We start from the raw sequence: 17,956 nt of genomic DNA on the forward strand, positions 1-17,956 counted from the left end.
ACGATTTTGCAAGTGACCGATACCTGATCTCATACCGTACACTAGAACCATGTGGCAGAGGATCCTCTTCCTCCCCAATCCCCCTATTACTCACTGTTTAAAAAATTCCTCCCAATCACTCACTGGTTCGAAAATGGGAATCGGATCGGTAGTGATTAATCCTGATTCTGGATATTCCAATCCAGTCTATTTCAGGGTTTTCTCACAGGATCGCTGGATTTCATATCTGAGAAACAGGTTTTAGGGTTTCTGAGAGGCACTGACTGATCCGCACCGGCATCGCCGCATCGGCACCCACTGATTTAATGCCCAATTCCGATTTTCCTAATCCTGCTATCACTGGATGGAGTCAGTCATGGAACCCTATCCACTGGGTGTATCTCTGTCTGACTATATCTTTCTGTGTATCCTTCTCAGTTTTGAAACTAGTTTTAAGATTTTGCTTTCATCAGAAAAGCTACCAAAATCTTTATCTTTTTTTCTTTTCCCCTTTGAGAAGTTGCATTTTACTAGTGGATGATTGAGGGCAAAGAACAGCCGGGATAAACTATCATTAAACCCTGAGATGTGGGTTTGAAAAAATCAAAGTTGCAATGTTCTCTTGCATAAAAATTAAAAATGTTTTTTCCTTTTGGGGTATAGAATTTGGAAAACCTCTCTCTCTCTCTCTTTGTGTGTGTAGCTGTTCTTCATCATTCCTTTTCGTTCTTTCAAAAGAAGGAATTGAAACTTTTTGGGTAGTGAAATCGAGTGGAATACTATAGAAGTTGCTTCAAATAGGTGAGTGGGGGTGTCTATCTACTCCACCATTTACTCGTCAACGCCTACAGTGAGACGGTGAAAGAAATAAAGCAGCTCCCGTGCCTGCAGCTTAGAAAAAAGTTGAGAAGAACAGAAAGAAAGAACCTCTCGTGGCTCTCTTACCTTCCCATTCTTGCTTGATTCTCCCTCAGAAAAGCCCAAATGGACCACCGTGGTACATAAGTTCCATTGTTCTCCTGTTCCACTCCACCTTTCAGGCTTTCAGGTTTCACTTTTCACAAGTCAGGCCAAGTTCGGCACTCAATTCTGAACCTGACCTCCGCTGGGCGGCTGGGTTGTCTTCTTCACGAACTAGTGACTAGTGAGCAGGGTTTTAATACCAGGAATCGGCAACGGAATCGGTTCCTGCCTATTTCGATTCAGATTGTATCGGATTTGGCTGAAATTGATTCTAACAACCATTCGAAACGTCGAAAATCAAAATTGGAAATCGACCGATCTGATTCACCGATTTTTGAAACCCTGCTAGTGTGAGCATGAGATTTGTGGCAAGCATGGTTTCAAATGTCGACATCAATCGATTGATCAACAATCGATATTATATGAGCGGTGTAGCCATTACTAAGGATAAATTTGTCAAACAATTCAATTATTTTTAATAAAAATAAAGAGCGATGTTCTCTATCCGGGAGCGCATCTAATACAGGCTGCGCTTAAACACATGGGCAGCACAAAGATGGGATTACAACCATTCATAGGGGCAGATCGATCATTTCGCCCACCCTCATGTATCTTGGCACATCCTGTGCCCCAAGTGCAAAGAACATTATCCCTAAAAATAAAGGGCAAAATAGTTTAATATGACCCAATTGGTATCTATGGAGACGAGACTGATGGTCTGATACAGATCCTAACGGCAAGAGAAATTATGTTTGGGTCTTTAAGGCCTCAAGGGAGTCAAGGTTTTAAAACAAGACCGGATCTTAACCGGATCTAGCTGATTCCGATTCATTTTTATACTAGATCATTAGAATTAGTTAGTAATCAGTTGGAATCAGCCAGATTTCGCCTGAATCCTAAAAACTCAGATTGGATCGCTCACTCTAGAACAATAGCAATCAAGATCGGGTTCGACCAATTCGATTTGTCTTTATGTGATTCTTTTTTTTAAATCCATGAAGGAAGGAAACCCAAATTGTCAAAACAACATGAATGAGAATCCATTCGCCGCAGGTTGAAGGATGGGCGTACGTGGGTAACGGTGTTATTTGGGAACAAACTAAAATCTATAGGGTTTTGTGAACATTTTGAAGGAAGGAAATGTAATCTTGTAAACATGAGATAATAATAATAATATAAGTCAATGGATCTTGCTTGTCGATGTTAATGCATTTAATCTCCTTAAACTTCAAGAAATTAACAAATAAATATTTAGAGAAAGAGAAAAGGGCAACTGGAATCAAGATATTATATATAAATCACATACATTACTTACATTCTCCATTAATTTGGATGCACAAATCCTGTGGAGAACTCACATAACTAACTTGTTTATGCCAGAATTAGCTCACCATAACAAATTTACATCGATCACATAACAATCCCAAAAGAGAAAACAAGCAAAAAAAAAAAAAAAAAGAAGAAGGAATTGAAGACATATATATAAACAGTGATATATCGGACCAGAAGCTTTCCATTCCCCTAATTGCAAGCTTCATTTACATGAGTTTAGTGGTGGGAAGGTCTCCAGATTCACCAAAAGAAAGCTTGGAGAAGTTCCACATCATTTCATCACAATGGGGGATTAGCAATCTAAATAGTAACTCTGGTAGCTGGAAATAAGAACTTAGGATTTTGCTTGAGAAACTCATCAGACAGAGAGCAGACATGGTGGGGAAGAAGAGAAGCTAAGGGTGCCTAGCCAGTGTTTGTTAGAAATGAGAATTTTCTTGTGAGGGGAGTAGGGGATACATAAACATGTATTTATATGAAGATATAGAGGAGAGAGAGAGAGAGAGAGAGAGAGAGAGAGAGAGATTTGGTAGTAGATGTGGAGTGGTGACAGTGTTGCTTTTATGTAAGAAGGGACTTTTGAAATAATTTGTAGAGCAGAAAGCACGCATACTGTTAACTTGTAGTGGACTGCATGTATATATAGTGAGTTTATCTTAAATTCCTGGACGCGTGCTTCTCTTTTTTCCTTCTTCAACTGTAAAGTCTTGGCACGTTCTTCCACAACTAAAAAAGGGTTGAGACTTTGAGAGAAGAAAGTGAAGGTTCTCTCCAACATTTTCCTATGGTGTGACTAGAAGCCATGGTTTTAGTGCACTCTATCGGATTGGGTATCGGTCATCTTCAAAATCGATATGATATCGATACCGTATCGGATAGATTGGACAAGTTTATCATTGAGTTTCCTTAAAAATGATTTCTTAATTATTTTACCCTTTGTCTGTACCATTCTAGCAATACAGTATCGATCACCTTCAAAATCGTGCAGTATTAATCGTATGGAACGATCCGATATTAATACCTCAAACCATGTTAGAAGCTGGGACTCCTTTTGAAGTAATTTTTTGGACTTAACGCAGTGAACATTTGAGTTTATTCCTCTACAAAATTTAAAACTTGAAGGCATTAGATGGAAAGAGAGCTAGCTCCTCAAGTATATTAAAACACTAAGGCTGCAGAATCGAGCTCTCTTAGCAAAGGCGGCTTGGCGTTTGTGGTCAACTCCAAATTCTTACTGGGCTAGATTTATCAAGTCTATTTACTACCCTGCCACTGATTTCTTGCATACAAAATTGGGTAATCGACCTTCGTGGGGTTGGAGAAGTATGCTGGAGGGGAGGGCGGTACTTTTGGATGGTTTATTGTGGAAAATTGGTGATAGCCGTAAGGTTGATATTTGGAAGGACAATTGGATCCCTTCGCTGCCCAACTCTAAGGTGCAATCCCAAAGGCCCGTGGACTGTGGGCTCACTTTTGTTGCTGACTTAATTGATCCAACTAGCCGCACGTGGAAGACTAGCCTCTTACAACTCCTGTTCCAGCCTGCGGAGGTTAATGCTATTTTAAAGATCTCTCTTAGTTTCTTCGCTGAAGAGGATATTCAGGTCTGGGGTGCCTCCAAGGATGGGCGCTTCTCTGTAAAGTCGGCATATTGGCTTCTTGCGAAGAAGGAGGAGGAGGACCAGAGGTCAAGGGCAGCAATATCTAGAGTTCGCAACTGGGAGATGATTCCAGAAAGGGTTTGGAGGAGAATTTGGAAGATTGATACTCTGCCGAAGATAAAAGCCTTTATTTGGAGAACTTGCAATGAAGGACTCCCAACAGGCTCAGGTCTTCATGCTCGGCAAATTCCCATTGATCCAGTGTGCCCACGCTGCGGATTTGAGAAGGAAACTGGGGATCATCTGATGTTGGACTGTCCCTTCGCAAGAGCGGTTTGGCATGGAAGTTCTCTTCATTATTCCCCTCCTACGGATGTAACTCCCACCATTGCTGGCTGGTTAGGTACCTGGGATGTCGTGTTTCCACATGAGAAAAGGTTGGGGCGTGAGGCACTGTCGAAGGCAGCCTTCTTGTGCTAGTACCTGTGGAGAGCTCGGAATGAGTTGTGCTTCAATTCTATCTGCTGGACTCCCTCAGAAGTCATCTCCATGGCAAACAAGGCTTATTTGGAATTTGCAGAGGTTGGGAAGCCTACAGATCTCTCGAATTCGTCTCAGGTTGTAGATAGAGACTCCCCCCCCCCCCTCAAGTCTGGACTGTACCTCCAACAGGTATTACTAAGATAAACTGTGATGCTGCTCTCCCACAAGACAATGCAAAGGGTGGTCTGGGATTGGTTTTGCGACATCATGCTGGCAATCAGAGAAAGTTTGTTTCCATTCCCATGTGTTTCAATTTAGCTCTTCAAGGAGAACTGCTGGCTGTTCGTGCTGCTCTGCGGCTGGCTCTTAAGTTAGGTCTCACGCAGGTTCAGGTTGAGTCGGATTGTAGAGAGGTTGTGAACTATATCTTGGATCACTCGTGTACAGCCTCTATCGATTCAGCTGTGGTGCTTGGTGACATTTGGAAGCTCTCTACTTCCTTTTCTTCTATTTCTTTTCACTGTATTTCTAGTGCTATTAATGGTGTTGCCGATGCCCTAGCCAGGAAAGCCCTGTCATTGGTGTGTTTGACAGATTGGCCTCTTTCCACTCAGTGGCTTCATGAGCTCTGTTCTCGTGAAGCTGCTACTTGTACACACCCCCTTTCTCAGTAAATTTCCCTCTTACCAAAAAAAAACGACCTAAACAAATAAATGTGAAACTATAACTCCATAATTTTCAACAACTCAAATACTATTCTTCACGTGTAGCTTCACTATACTTAAATTACATAGACTGAAAAAATCTATGTAACTTTATAATGGAAAAAGGCTGGACACACCGCTAGTGTACCATAAACAAACGCCATTTGTGTCTCTCTCACTATCCTCCTTTGAAATGACTCTCTTGCCCTCATTGGTGGCACTTATTGCTAGCTTACTGCACACGTGCCTGGTGCCTATCCCTCCCCCTCTCCCAATTATAATTCCTAAAATCTCAACAAATAGGTGGTCCGTAGATACCCTATGGATAGGCCTGTCCATATAAAACTCTCTAGCTTCTTTCTTTCTTCTTCAAGTTAGATATTCAAAACAGAAACCAGACACGGGTGAGTGACCTGTAACTCTGGTGAATTCCCATGGCCACTGATTAGATGTTGGCCATGTGCAAAGTGACTTTGAGCACGAAAAAAATCAAATTTCAATCAAAATGAAATTAGCCACGTGGCAAAACAAATCATTAAACTGCCTTGTCAATTTCTTTCCCATAGAGGGACCACCTGATGTCTCCTATCCATCAAACGGTGGAGCATATCACACTTTGTTCGTTTGTTTAAGCAGGACCACCAAAGCAAAGATTATGCAAATGTATTATTATTATATAGGCCCTCTCTTCTTCTTGACTGATGAGTAAGAGGAGAAGAGCCAACACATGTGAGGGTAAACATAGACACCTCACCAACTCTGCCTTTCCTTTTTCCAAACCTGATTTGGAAAGAAACTTATAACTTTGCTTGGAAGACAATCCACGTGGACCCTCCCTCCTACTGAAGAGTCCAAGTGATGATCTGGCAAGAGGAGATTCCTATGCTTTGATTTAAATTTTGGCCCAACTAACAATGTTAAAAGGTAAAAATGGCTTTTCATTTAGAGTTTTAGACATCTTTAAGGCTGTGCTTAGAATGCATTCTCGAAATAGAATCTGGGTCTAAAATGTATTATGGAAGGAAGGAAATAGGGAAGAATTGGGTTTCAAAATGTAGTCTAGATTCAATTTTTTTTTTTTTTTTTATTTTATAAAAAAAAAAAATTAATATTTTAACTAAGGTACTGTTATGACTCAAAATGAGGCTGAGACTAGTGTCACCAGAGCAACTGACGTGGTAAGGATTTCTCTAGAAGAAGTAGCCACGCGCAGAAGTGGGAGCCAAAGGAAAAGACCAGAAGCTTTGGACGATTATGTAACAAAATTTGTTAATACGGTTAGATAGATAGTTAGTACTAGATGTAGCAGTACTAACTATCAAAATAAAAACAAGAGGCACCATTTAGTTGCAAGAGAAATACAAATATTTTTTTGTTATCAAAAAAAAAAAAAAAACCGAAAATCCAAAAATATTTTGTAGAGGGGCGCTATGCCCTGTGCCGCAGCGTAGCCTGTATCCAGGCACATGGGGGTGGGTGCAATGATCATCCTGTCCCCTGTATAGGCTGTCCATGTTTCTAGGCACAAGCTGCGCTGCAACACAGAGAACATTCTCCTTTTAATAAAATACAAATCTTTCTTTGAAAAGTAAAATTCATTTTTTTACAAGAAATACACATATTTCCCTTTACTCTCCTTTTCCTTTTCCCCATTTCCCTTGCAACCAACTGGAGGTCGGGAACCAGAGTGATACACCAATTGTGGCCTAACTTGAGTGTTACGACTCTTACGAGTTACATAAGCTCTTCCTTGTGAGTCAGCTATTTGAGATGGGATTTGGTTTGGAGAATCGACCTCTATCCATCTGAATGACGCTAAGGATCACAGTTAACCTCTCCTTTTCCTGCAAATAAGAGCCACCATCAATTAGGTTACATTTAGGGGTGGAATTTCACCAAAGAATGGATGCACTTTGGGGATGTGACCATGTGGGGGAGGGGAGAGGGGGGGGGGGTGTCGAAAGGGATTTTGCGGAGCATGAACCACCTCACACCCTTGTCTCATTATGTATATATGCTTGAAAAGGATGTAAGAGTTCAATCCTATGGTCAAGGTTTCCTATCCATGGTATTATTTAGTGGAAATGTATCAAATCGAAAGAATATAAGAATCTACCTACCACCCTCTACTTCTTTTTTTCTTTCCCCTGCTGCTATCCTCTCAACAGGTCAGAACTGAGAATTCCTGTTCCCTTTTCGACATTTGGGCGTTGCGTAGGGCCAAATCTAGTGGTGCAGGCAATTGCGGATCGAGCCTAACCACCCACCCACCACACAAGTGATTGATAGCCCCTTATTCCCTAATCCCTGCATGAGAAGTTCGAACGCGCTCCACTTGGGTGGGTTTTTTACGTCTTTGTGGCGCTATGGGATGCTCTTTCATCCCTACACACTACACTCACCGTTCTTCATTTCGCTGACTTGCACGTAACCATAACCAATTAGACAGATGACGACGTTACGCAAATCCTGGAATAGTTTCAAGACCATTAGTTCTTCGATCTAGATCTTCTACGGTGCAGCTGCCCTAGTGGCCTGAGCGGCGCAGACACAGCTCATTGTGCAAGCGGTTGTGTCTACGCCTCTCAAGCTGCTAGGGCAGCTAAGCCATAGAGGATCTGAATTGTTAATTTTCATTGGCCCTGACAATGGCAAAAATTTCTTCCCCAAGAAAAATTATCTCCTGCAATTCCCTGTCTAGTACAAATCCCTAGTGCTGAGGGGGTGGATCCCACCCAAACAATGTTTGGGAAGAGATGGAATGATCATTAAACCCCCCTGTTAGGGGCACTAGTGGAACTGGAACCGGTAGGAAATTGCAGGATAAAGATCCACTCAACACATGGCGCTGCAGCTTGTACGTGGCACCACTTGATAGACTAGCCTATCTCAGCACTTTGGTTACTATGTTAACCAGGGTTGGAATGTTAGTGGTTAAAGGGAGACCTGTCCGTATTTATTCGCCGCAGCCAGGTTATGGGAAAGCTAAGCAAGCAAGCAGTCATAATAGGCCACCATCAACTGTGCAGCGTTAGCCGATCGAGCTCCTAACCTTTGCCTTTTTGTACGATTAACAGAAGAGGAGATGGGACTTTCAAACTTTCCCAGTGCAGCTGGAGGGGTGCTGCCTGTGTTGGTGATAAACACAGTTCTTACGTTGGCCCTGTTGAAGAACGTGTTGAGATGGGTGCTTCATGTCATTGGGGCCACTCAAAGTCCCCCACGTTTAGAAGATGAGACAAATGGAGGGAACTCACAATTCTCAGAAAGAGAGAGAGAAGGAAGAATCTCGATTACCCTCTTCAAGGCCTTGTGTGACAATAGGTCCCATACCACGGGTAGTAATAACGGTGAGAATAGTAGAATTGGTGATGGTGAGTTTGGTTGTTCTTCCACGGAGTGCTGTGTATGCTTGTATGGATTTGAAGAGAATGAGCAAGTTTGTGAGTTGTCCTGCATGCATTTCTTTCACAAGGGATGTTTGGAACAGTGGTTCGATCACAACCACAGAACTTGCCCTCTTTGTAGATCTACCATGTAGTAACAGTAACAGATGACGAAGTATACGACGATGTCATTCTAACTTTTCGCTTTTTCTTGTTTTTTATCCTTTCTTTGATTGTTTCTTTTTGAGCGTGTATGAGAGGTTCTATTGTATGATCTTTTGCCGCACATGAAAATAATTCCGTTTCTGTTTTGAGTAATTTTTTCTCTGGAGGGCTTTTCTGTACCATGCCTTCCATACAGCGCCTCGGTCCCAGTCCTGAATAAAGAAGGCTCAACGCATGAAACTTAAAATCTTAAGCCATGGAACTTTGTAATTTCAAGCTTTAAAGAAAAATAACAGAACAGGATTTAAACCCAAGGAAGTTGTTGATATCGGATAATCTAACCAGTAAGACTATTGACAGTCGGATTGGAACCTGAGAAGGTTATTTCTGAATCATTTTGACTTGGATGACCTCCCGTATCATATCATACATAAATAGGAGTCATCAATCAGAATACAAAGATATAGAAACCTTCTATTATCATATATCATATATGGAATTTGGCAGAAAGCTTCTCATCTGGGTCTGTACAAGCACTGCTCCCAAGTTTCTTGAGCCTACTCACAAGTAAACAATGATCTTGCTTCACTGCATAGGATCAGTGTTAGAATATGCTCAATCTGATAACTGGGATAGCTCCCTCTTGGCTACATCGATCATTGTATACAAAAACTTGCCAGGATCATGACAATATGGGTTGTCCAGAGCTGCATGAGCTAAGAGGGGAAGCTTTCTCAAAGCTCTACCGCTCAAGCCCTGAGAGAATCAAAAGACCAACCACAGTTCAATGTCAGGACCATGTAAACCTCCACCAAGATTAAAATCAAAAGGACCTACATTCCTTACCTCACATGATTCGGCAGCTTCAACCAATTGTTTAGACAGACAAAGTAGGCCACGAGGCTTCTGTATCTCAGGCGTGTTCAGCTTTTCCCGCAAGGTTGGATAGTTTGGAAGCTTGACTTGACCCTAGAGAAAAAAGCCAATGTTTGTAGCAGGTGAAAGGATATGAAATTAGCTGAGCTACCCAGCCAAGAAAACTCTAGAAAATTCTCAAAGCACCACAGCCTATTGAGTAAAGTGAGTGGTGACGAACAATCAGAACTACCTCAGGATATGTTAGAATCCCGGTTCGTATAAGTTCTTCCATACAGGACCTCAGTATTTCATACCGTGCTGGAAGTGTAGGAGGTCCAACATATGCCTTGATATCAGCTCGATCAACAAAAGCTATATCTGGAATCTACCCAATGGTGAGTTTAACAATTCTAATAATATCAGAATGATCAGCATGCAAGGTTAATTCAACATGAATATATAAACTGCCATGTCTGTCCACTAGGTCAAGGCAAATGGAACTTTATGAATGGAAAAAGAATGGAAGTACAAACAAACAGAAAGGAAAGTGGGGGGGGGGGGGGGGTTGTAAAAGGAACATAAGAAAGAAAAACAAAATGCACAGCAATCAATAATGGCTACACATTCATAAAATGACCATGTTATATGTGATCATCTCGAGGGACAAATTGGGATCGAATTTATAGTGATCAAGTGAATTAACTATTACATGCTTAGGTGCCTCATTAGAAACTAGCTGGATTTTTATAGCCAAAACTGACAAAAGTGCTTTCAAGCATGGAACTGGATAGTTGAAATATATTGTAGATAACGAGAAACAAACCCCCTTCCATATTCTATTTACTTCTCTGCAAACTATTCTTCCCTCTAAATTACCCATCAGCACTTACTCATTCAAGTGCCACAAAATTCAAAGAATTTTCTTAGCCAATCAGAGGGAAAATTATTTATTCGTATAAAAAAACTAGATATATTTGATATCTCTTGGGTGAGAAGCACAGGATCAGGATGACAATAGTTGGAAAAATATTTAATTACATTAACAGCAACACAATTACCAAATATCTATAGCTGTAACATCATTGTATCACAGCTCCATTCTGCTTCACTTCATAATAATAAAGAAGCTATAATTATGTAGCATTTCTAAATATGAAAGTATTTCACACCAAAAAGATAAATATAAAAATATTTTAACAATGATTTTACATATCTGCAAATGAATCATTGGAACAGAGTTGCTTCTCTCAAAACATGAAAAATCTGATAACTGAACTTAAGAGAAGGGTGTGGAGGAGAGATGTTAAACCAGTTCGTAAATTTGCATATGATAAAATAGCACATCAAGTATTTATATCTTCATAAATCAACTTACTTAGCCAAAGTGCCAAATATTGGAAAACTCAAAAAGCTAGTGTAGGACAACTGAGAATGTGAAGTGCAAACGAAATTCAAATCAACTGAACCAGGCGAAGATACATGCAAAACTACAGGAGGAAGAATCAGGCTTCTAAGGACAGAAAGAAATGATTGAAAATTAACAAACAAGCATTAAAGACCAAACAAGAGATACAAAATTATGAGCTGATTCGTTATCTCTGTGTTTCATGCAGAGAAACAGTGCCTCACAGAATCTGAAAGCCAACAGGCCCAACACTAACATACCAATTGCAGCTGTTATATTTGATGTAGTCAGGATGATCACATTTGGTGAGGATTTTAGCTTGTCCATCTGAGTGAGTAGGGCATTCACAACCTGTGCAAATACCAGATCAAGTTCCACAAGAAATTAAGAAACTGCTCATATTACTTTTTATCTGAGAAACTATGCCACCAAGTTTGTCTAGTTAATGTTGAATCTTATTTGTAGGTGCAGAAAGATTACTCGAATAGAGTCTGAAGGTTCAGACCCTGACAAGGCAGCCTTTCTAGCAGCAGCCAGACTTTCAACTTCATCTGCAGCATAAATTTCAAAATTTTAAGGAAAAAAAAATCTCCTAATAAAAATCAAATAATTAATTAACCATGGATCCCATAGGAAAATAACCAAGTAAAAATCCATCCAGCAAAGTTAAAAAGAAAAAGGAAAAGGGTCCGAATTAATAAAATGCTTAAGATTTGTCCACCCAAGGGCTACAAGGCCAAAGGCCCAAGGACCATTGTCATAATTTTCTGTGGTCCACTAAAACTAATCGTCACTACACCTGTTAACTGTGGCTATTCTAGTAATCCAACTCATCCATCATGAGTTCTCAACTTTGCTCTTGTTCTATGACTTAGTAAACAAGGGTTTTGGTTACAGTGGGATATATGCCATGACAGAATGGGGATATTTTTTCATTGTGTAAAATGTATTTACATTGAGAGAAGAATAGAATGGTAACTCTCAACCTTTGCTCCACAAGGGAATGTTCCCTCGGTCCTCACTTGGCACTCTAGAAGCACAGATCTGTCAAACACTTGGTTTCTAAAATGAACTTCAGAAAATCTAAAGTATTCTTTTTCATATGTTGATACGCAATATGGACCCCTTTGATTTTGCATATAGTCGATTTCTTGGTTGATGGGAAAAATAATAAGTAGATTCAAGATTGAAATTTTGGAAAGTTTGATCTAAGAATCCTGTAACAAGTTAGATGGAGAAAAAGGACAACAATAAAAAAAAATCTAGTTTGGAAATTTAGAAAAATTATCACACTACAAATGCTTCCACCATTTATATACACCTAACCACAAGGATGTTTTCAATATAGGTCATGTTATCCACCGTACAAAAAGACCAGGAAATAAAAGTGGGCATATGGATGAGGCAACACACTAACCTCCTCACCTTGCCCTACCCCAAAATCAATCAAAAGAAGGGGGAATACTATGCCCCCCCCCTCCCCCACACCACCACCACCCAAAAAAGAAATGGAAAGAAAGAATAACCATGAATTTTAATTATGTCATGGAAAACTAGATCTCCACCATATTTTCATTATGCCAAGAAAAGAATGGAGTTAGAACTCAGAAGCCCAACCCCATTGTGGCAATATGCATCTGTTCGCATGTTTACAGACCTTTAGTTGTGCATTTTTCCATTAGCATCTACACAGATTAATAAAAGACTAAAACCAAAAGGAACCAAACTTAATACCCAAATAGTAAAGGGAAGATGATAAAAAAATAAAATTATGTACTTTGTGCAAACGAAGCTCACCAATCACAACAAATACCAGGTTGTTTTCTTCCTCCACCATTTCTTGAATTTTTTGGAAAAGCTTAGCCACCTAAGAAGAGAAAATAAAAACATATAAATGAACATTATGAACTATAGTTATTAGATACGCTGCTTGAGATCAATGCACAAAATGAATAAACCTTGTGTAGAAGAGAGGAAAAAAAATACATGAGGAAATCAAAAGCTAATCCAGGAAAACACCTTCAATTGCTTGAATCAAGGCAATCTGACACCAATGCATTTCCATTGTCTGCTATGTTATGCAGCTCAGGAAATATCAATATAGCAGCTTCTTGGAAGACCAAAATGTGGTCTTAAGTAACAACGTGTTACTAATCTAAAAACCCTATATCTATTCTGATTTTCCTCACAAAAAGATCATTAACTTTCAACCTTTCAGAGACTAGTCCTTTAGCTGTTACAGACCTGCCAACTCTCCTGATCATTTGATACACCATATTGCCAACAAGTTTTGAGGTACATCCAAACCTACATAATTGGGCCTGATCCAGAACAAAATCGTCCTCAGGTATCATTGATCAACCATAATGAGATTTGACTCGTAAGGACTTTATAAGCCCCACCTGTCTTTTTCAGTAAGTGTTGCAGACTATACAGGAACTAACCAGATGGTACTAAATAAGTTATTTCCTCCCAAGCCTCTGCACAACTGGATGAGGCCTTCTTAGGAGAAGGGGGCCAAGATGACAGACGGAGAGAGCCAGTGGTGCACCATAAGATTCTGCATAATGAGTATGTCCTCAGCTGCAATCAACCCTGTCTGGGGAAATCACATCCCAGAAACTACCCCAAAACATCCCAAGAGATGCTAGTATCTATCAGAAGCATCAACAACCAAATTATCATCAGCACAATGCAGTTCTCAAATTTAAGACTACTGTGGGGCCAATCAACTGTCAATTACCAAGTCTGGTGATGCAGAATTAAAGACTTACCAGCGTAGGAAGTCCAAGACAAATCAGGCCTAACGTGGTCCAGTTCTATTTTAAACATGCTTAACATGGTCTGGGTCCACTTTCTTTTAATTTAAAAGTTTTAAGTTAAGTTCTGGTTGAACTGGTGGTCCAATGGTCCTGTTTTAGTTGTTATATTCTTTTATTTTCTTTAGAGTTTTAAGTTGGGTCCACATTATTTTAGACTTTTGAAAGGAATGGGACAGCTAGGGGGTTTCCTAGCCCATTTTGAACTCTTGCTTAGTGGCTACTATAAATAAAAGAAGGGGATTCTTCTGTGCCACGTTTTCTGTATTTTTAAAGACTGGTATTGCTGCTGTGGTGAATCAGTGCTAATTCCTTGTGAAGAATCAGCTCCTTAATAGGTGGTGAATCAAATCATCTCCTTGCTGTGAGAAGCCCATGTGTTATTCTCTTAACGGGTAGATTTCATATTGAAGAATATTGAATCTGATTCTGTTCTAGCCTGTAGTTGAGATTCAGTTTTCTGTTATTGCAATAGAGCAATCCTAGTTACATCAGGTTTGCTGGAAATCAAGGAAACAAGGGTCTGATTTACATTCTTATTTCAAAGAACTCTTATGGTCAGTAATCTAAACACCATCCTAATATCAAGTTTTCGTTTTTCTGACTGAATGCTGTAATTTTCTTACAAGTGGGATTCGATACTTTTTAGAGCCTATTCAAACCAACTGAGATTTCCTGATCTGTCAAGTCTATAATCAATATCATAGATTGAATAACTGTTGAGTGCATTGAATCTGAAATCTGATCATTCAAAGGACTAGTTGTTTGGTTGATTTTATGTTTTTTAGTCCCACTTTGACATGTCTATATAATCAGATCCAGACCTCGGATTTGGCTGATATTTTCAGTAATTATTCTAAGCATAAAGAGAAACACTCGACCAGGAAAATCTGTTGATTTGGTTTCATCTAATTTCTCTTGATTCCGGAATTTCCTACTCTGTATTCGATCCTGTCTGCTGGTACTGGTTTATATATATCAGAACCACATTATCTAGTCAGCACTAAAAGAGGGTTATCCAAACATCATCAGTAATGAACAAACTAAACACCCTCACATGCTAAAGCAAATGTAAAATAAAAAACTTCATCAACAAATTGAAGTATCTTCCTCAGGGGATACTATGGAATACATAACTAATGACTTACAGTATGAATAAAAGAATGATGTCACGTACCAATTTTCCACTTTCCGAAAACCATTTACTGAATAAAGAATGTGCATTAACTTCAACCAGCTGGCATTGTGGATATCTGAATTCAAGGACAAACACAAGGGGAAGAAAACAAATAAGCCACCTGGCAATTGTCATCATGTTCTAAAATAAGGAAAAAGTACAAGCTATGAAACAACTATTAAATCAATAATTAAAACAAACCTGGAATTAAAACGGATAGAAAGTTTTTGTGCCAATGCTTTACATAAAGATGTTTTTCCAGTCCCTGGAGGTCCATGGAGAAGTATGACACTATAACACATATATAAACATCATTAAAGACTGAAGTAGAGATTCTCATGGGGTCAAATTGTACTAATTACAGAGTAACAGTAGGACAATTGAATTAATAAGCAATAAAAGCATTGTCCTTTTTCCACAATGTGTATAAAAAAGAGGAGATAGTTCTCTTACGAGTATTCTCTGACATTTTTTTATGAAATGGCAAATACAAAACAGTAATTTTATCAAAAGAGCATACGGGAAATCATCCTAAATATGCCCCAATTATTCTGGTGGACCTCTCATATATTAAACTAGTAACATAATTGCTGTTTTTTTAGTAGTAAATACAACCCACCCACCCCCTCCTTTTTTTCTTTGACATTTTTCTAGCAATTGGAAATCAATAGCCATAGGTTTTCTCATCTTCAGGGACTCAAGTTATTTCAAGTTTGGAAAGATGCAAAAATGGTAAGTGATAGGTTTTCCACGATGTAAAATCTTCAATGGAGAATGTAAGTCCACCAAGAGGAATATGTTTGATCTTGTCAGAGACAAATTCTAAACAAGAGAAACCTTTATTTCTGCTGAATATACTTCAGCAGTCGAACTCATATAGAGATTTTACATTTGTGAACCTCCCAGATTGATGCTTACCGGTTCCATGACACAAGGAAAGGATCAACACCTTTCTCAGTGAAGAGCAAAGCACTCGCAGCATATCGCAACAACCTTTGCTTGAGACCAACTTCATAAATTAAGCTACAGAAACAAATATATTCCTCCATGATTAAACAGAACACAGATAACCATTTCAAAAAAATAAATTATTAGGATTTACCGATTAAGTAGTTATTAAGCAAACCTTTCCCACATTCCATCAAACTCTTTGGCAGGAAGAATCCATTCATTGAAGCTAGAAAGCTGGCCATCCCCGCTTGATTCCTCACCTGGTCCCTCCTCACTAAGCTGCCAAATTCAATTTAATGTTCCCAAATCATTTGAATTTAAAAATTCTCATTAATGTAGACATGAACTGGAAAGCTAAAGAATATGCAAATACTAGGGTGACACAATTACAACTCAACTCAACTCAGCCTTTTCCCAACTAAATAGGGTCAGTTAAGGGTGACACAAAAAGGGAAAAAAATTAATGCAAATATATCAAGGAACCGAATAACTGGAAAAAAAAAATCAAGGATAGAGATCCAAAGTCAGTCTTAACAATTCTACATATAATATAAAGAAACGGTCGAAAGAAAACCTAAGAGCATCTGAAGTACAGCTATATGAAATGATGATTATTAAGAAAAAGAAACGGTTTAACTGCAACATTATGCCAAAAATAATTCAACCACCTGAAAGACGTGCACAACAGGTTTGACTTGCCAGAACAAGAGAATTTCATGGTTCTCTACCCATTCATCTGCAAACCAACAAATTGAAAATCAGAAACAAGGACAGAAAAGAAAACTCCTTAAGTTTATAGATGATGGGAGAGTACCTGTGTCACAAATACGGATCCGTTCTACATTTTCTTTGAGAAATGTATCATCATCAGGAACCGGAACAGGGCCATCAACATAACTCAAACTCCTCTTTTCAAGCATTCTGATAATAAATAACAATGTTGAATTTCTTCAGAAGAAAAACTAATGTGGAATTGAAAGGATTATCATTATAGGAAATAAAAAGATGCAGTACATAGGACTATAGGAGTAACAGAGAAACTGCAACATGCAAATGCCAAATGCATGAAAACAAGCTGTCACTTTGAAAAAGTGCACAAAGAGCCTCTGCAAAGTAATGTACAGGTTTATTTTTTAAATTTCCTTGAGATATAGATATACATAAGCCAAAGAGATGAGAAAAATGCCATGCATCCTCAAATTGTCTGCATTGACTCTTTACAAGATTTTGAAAAACCAATAAAATTTTGGTTTGCTTTGATAACTTAAATATGCTACCAAATCTTGAGTTACTAAAAAAAGGAAAAAGAAACTAGTACATTATTAAACTCTGAAGAATATTTTGATTCTTCATCGAGTTGTCAAAATTTTTATGCAAAAGTTTCTCCTTTATTTATTTATTTTTTTCTCCCCCCTTCCAGACTTCCAGTAGCTTGATAATCTCAATAAATCCCTTGTCACTAAAAGGAGTATGTCAACTGTTTCAAAGCCTTCGAAGAACAATTTATGATTTTCTTCCAAGTTTTCTTAGTACATGGAATTGTTTAATTTTTTTTCCCTTCTTTTCTCCAACATTTCCCAAAACAACTGTGCAGAAGTATCAAATGGAACGGCAAAAACTGATCCATCAAATTGACGAAAAGAAATATCTTCTAAGAAATTATAGTCATTATATCAAATACGTTTGAACCGAACCTCTCAACCGCTGCGTGTACATCCGCAATCCGAGCGGTACTCGATGGTTTCAAGCAAACTTCAACTGCAAGATCGCCGCAAACGTCTCAAATCGAAAGCTCAACTCAGGATGAAAAGAGTAAATTTAGGAAAGATGAGCAATACCAGAAACAAGAACCTTGTCGTCGGTCAATAACGGAGGAGAAGCCGACTCCTGTACACCGTTCGTCTCACACGGCTCCGTCTCAGTAGCATTTTGCAGAGAGATCTCCATTGCCATGGGAGAACCCATCTTCCCAAATGAATTTGTAGAGATCAAAGCCAGAAAAGCCGATGCGAGACGTTCACACTCAAACCCTAGAAACGGAGGAGAAAGATATCATTTTTTGAAAATGAGCGAGAGGAAGGGAGTAAAAGAGACGATACGAGTGACGTTCACTCCTCAAACCCTAGAAGTGGA

General features: G+C 39.0%; 1 protein-coding gene across 2 annotated transcripts; it reads right to left on the reverse strand.

Annotated features, from left to right (window-relative positions):
- Positions 1–9,221: 9,221 nt before the first annotated feature.
- Positions 9,222–17,807, reverse strand: LOC122654558 (pachytene checkpoint protein 2 homolog). 2 transcript variants are annotated; one of them, XM_043848691.1, is made up of 14 exons: positions 17,675–17,807; positions 17,518–17,581; positions 16,638–16,744; positions 16,492–16,559; positions 15,999–16,102; positions 15,791–15,895; positions 15,074–15,163; positions 14,873–14,948; positions 12,674–12,743; positions 11,357–11,427; positions 11,137–11,227; positions 9,722–9,849; positions 9,460–9,582; positions 9,222–9,369 (listed from the first exon to the last, which is right to left on the reverse strand). In XM_043848691.1, exons 3-14 carry the CDS (start codon positions 16,741–16,743, stop codon positions 9,229–9,231), a joined length of 1,173 nt encoding a protein of 390 aa, XP_043704626.1. In that variant the 5' UTR covers position 16,744; positions 17,518–17,581; positions 17,675–17,807; the 3' UTR covers positions 9,222–9,228. The 2 variants fall into 2 exon arrangements, with proteins under 2 accessions (XP_043704626.1, XP_043704625.1); XM_043848690.1 differs by having other exon boundaries at positions 17,662–17,802.
- Between the last annotated feature and the right edge of the window lie 149 nt (positions 17,808–17,956).

The sequence above is a fragment of the Telopea speciosissima genome, chromosome 3, assembly GCF_018873765.1.
Source record: "Telopea speciosissima isolate NSW1024214 ecotype Mountain lineage chromosome 3, Tspe_v1, whole genome shotgun sequence".
Classification (NCBI taxonomy): domain Eukaryota; kingdom Viridiplantae; phylum Streptophyta; class Magnoliopsida; order Proteales; family Proteaceae; genus Telopea; species Telopea speciosissima.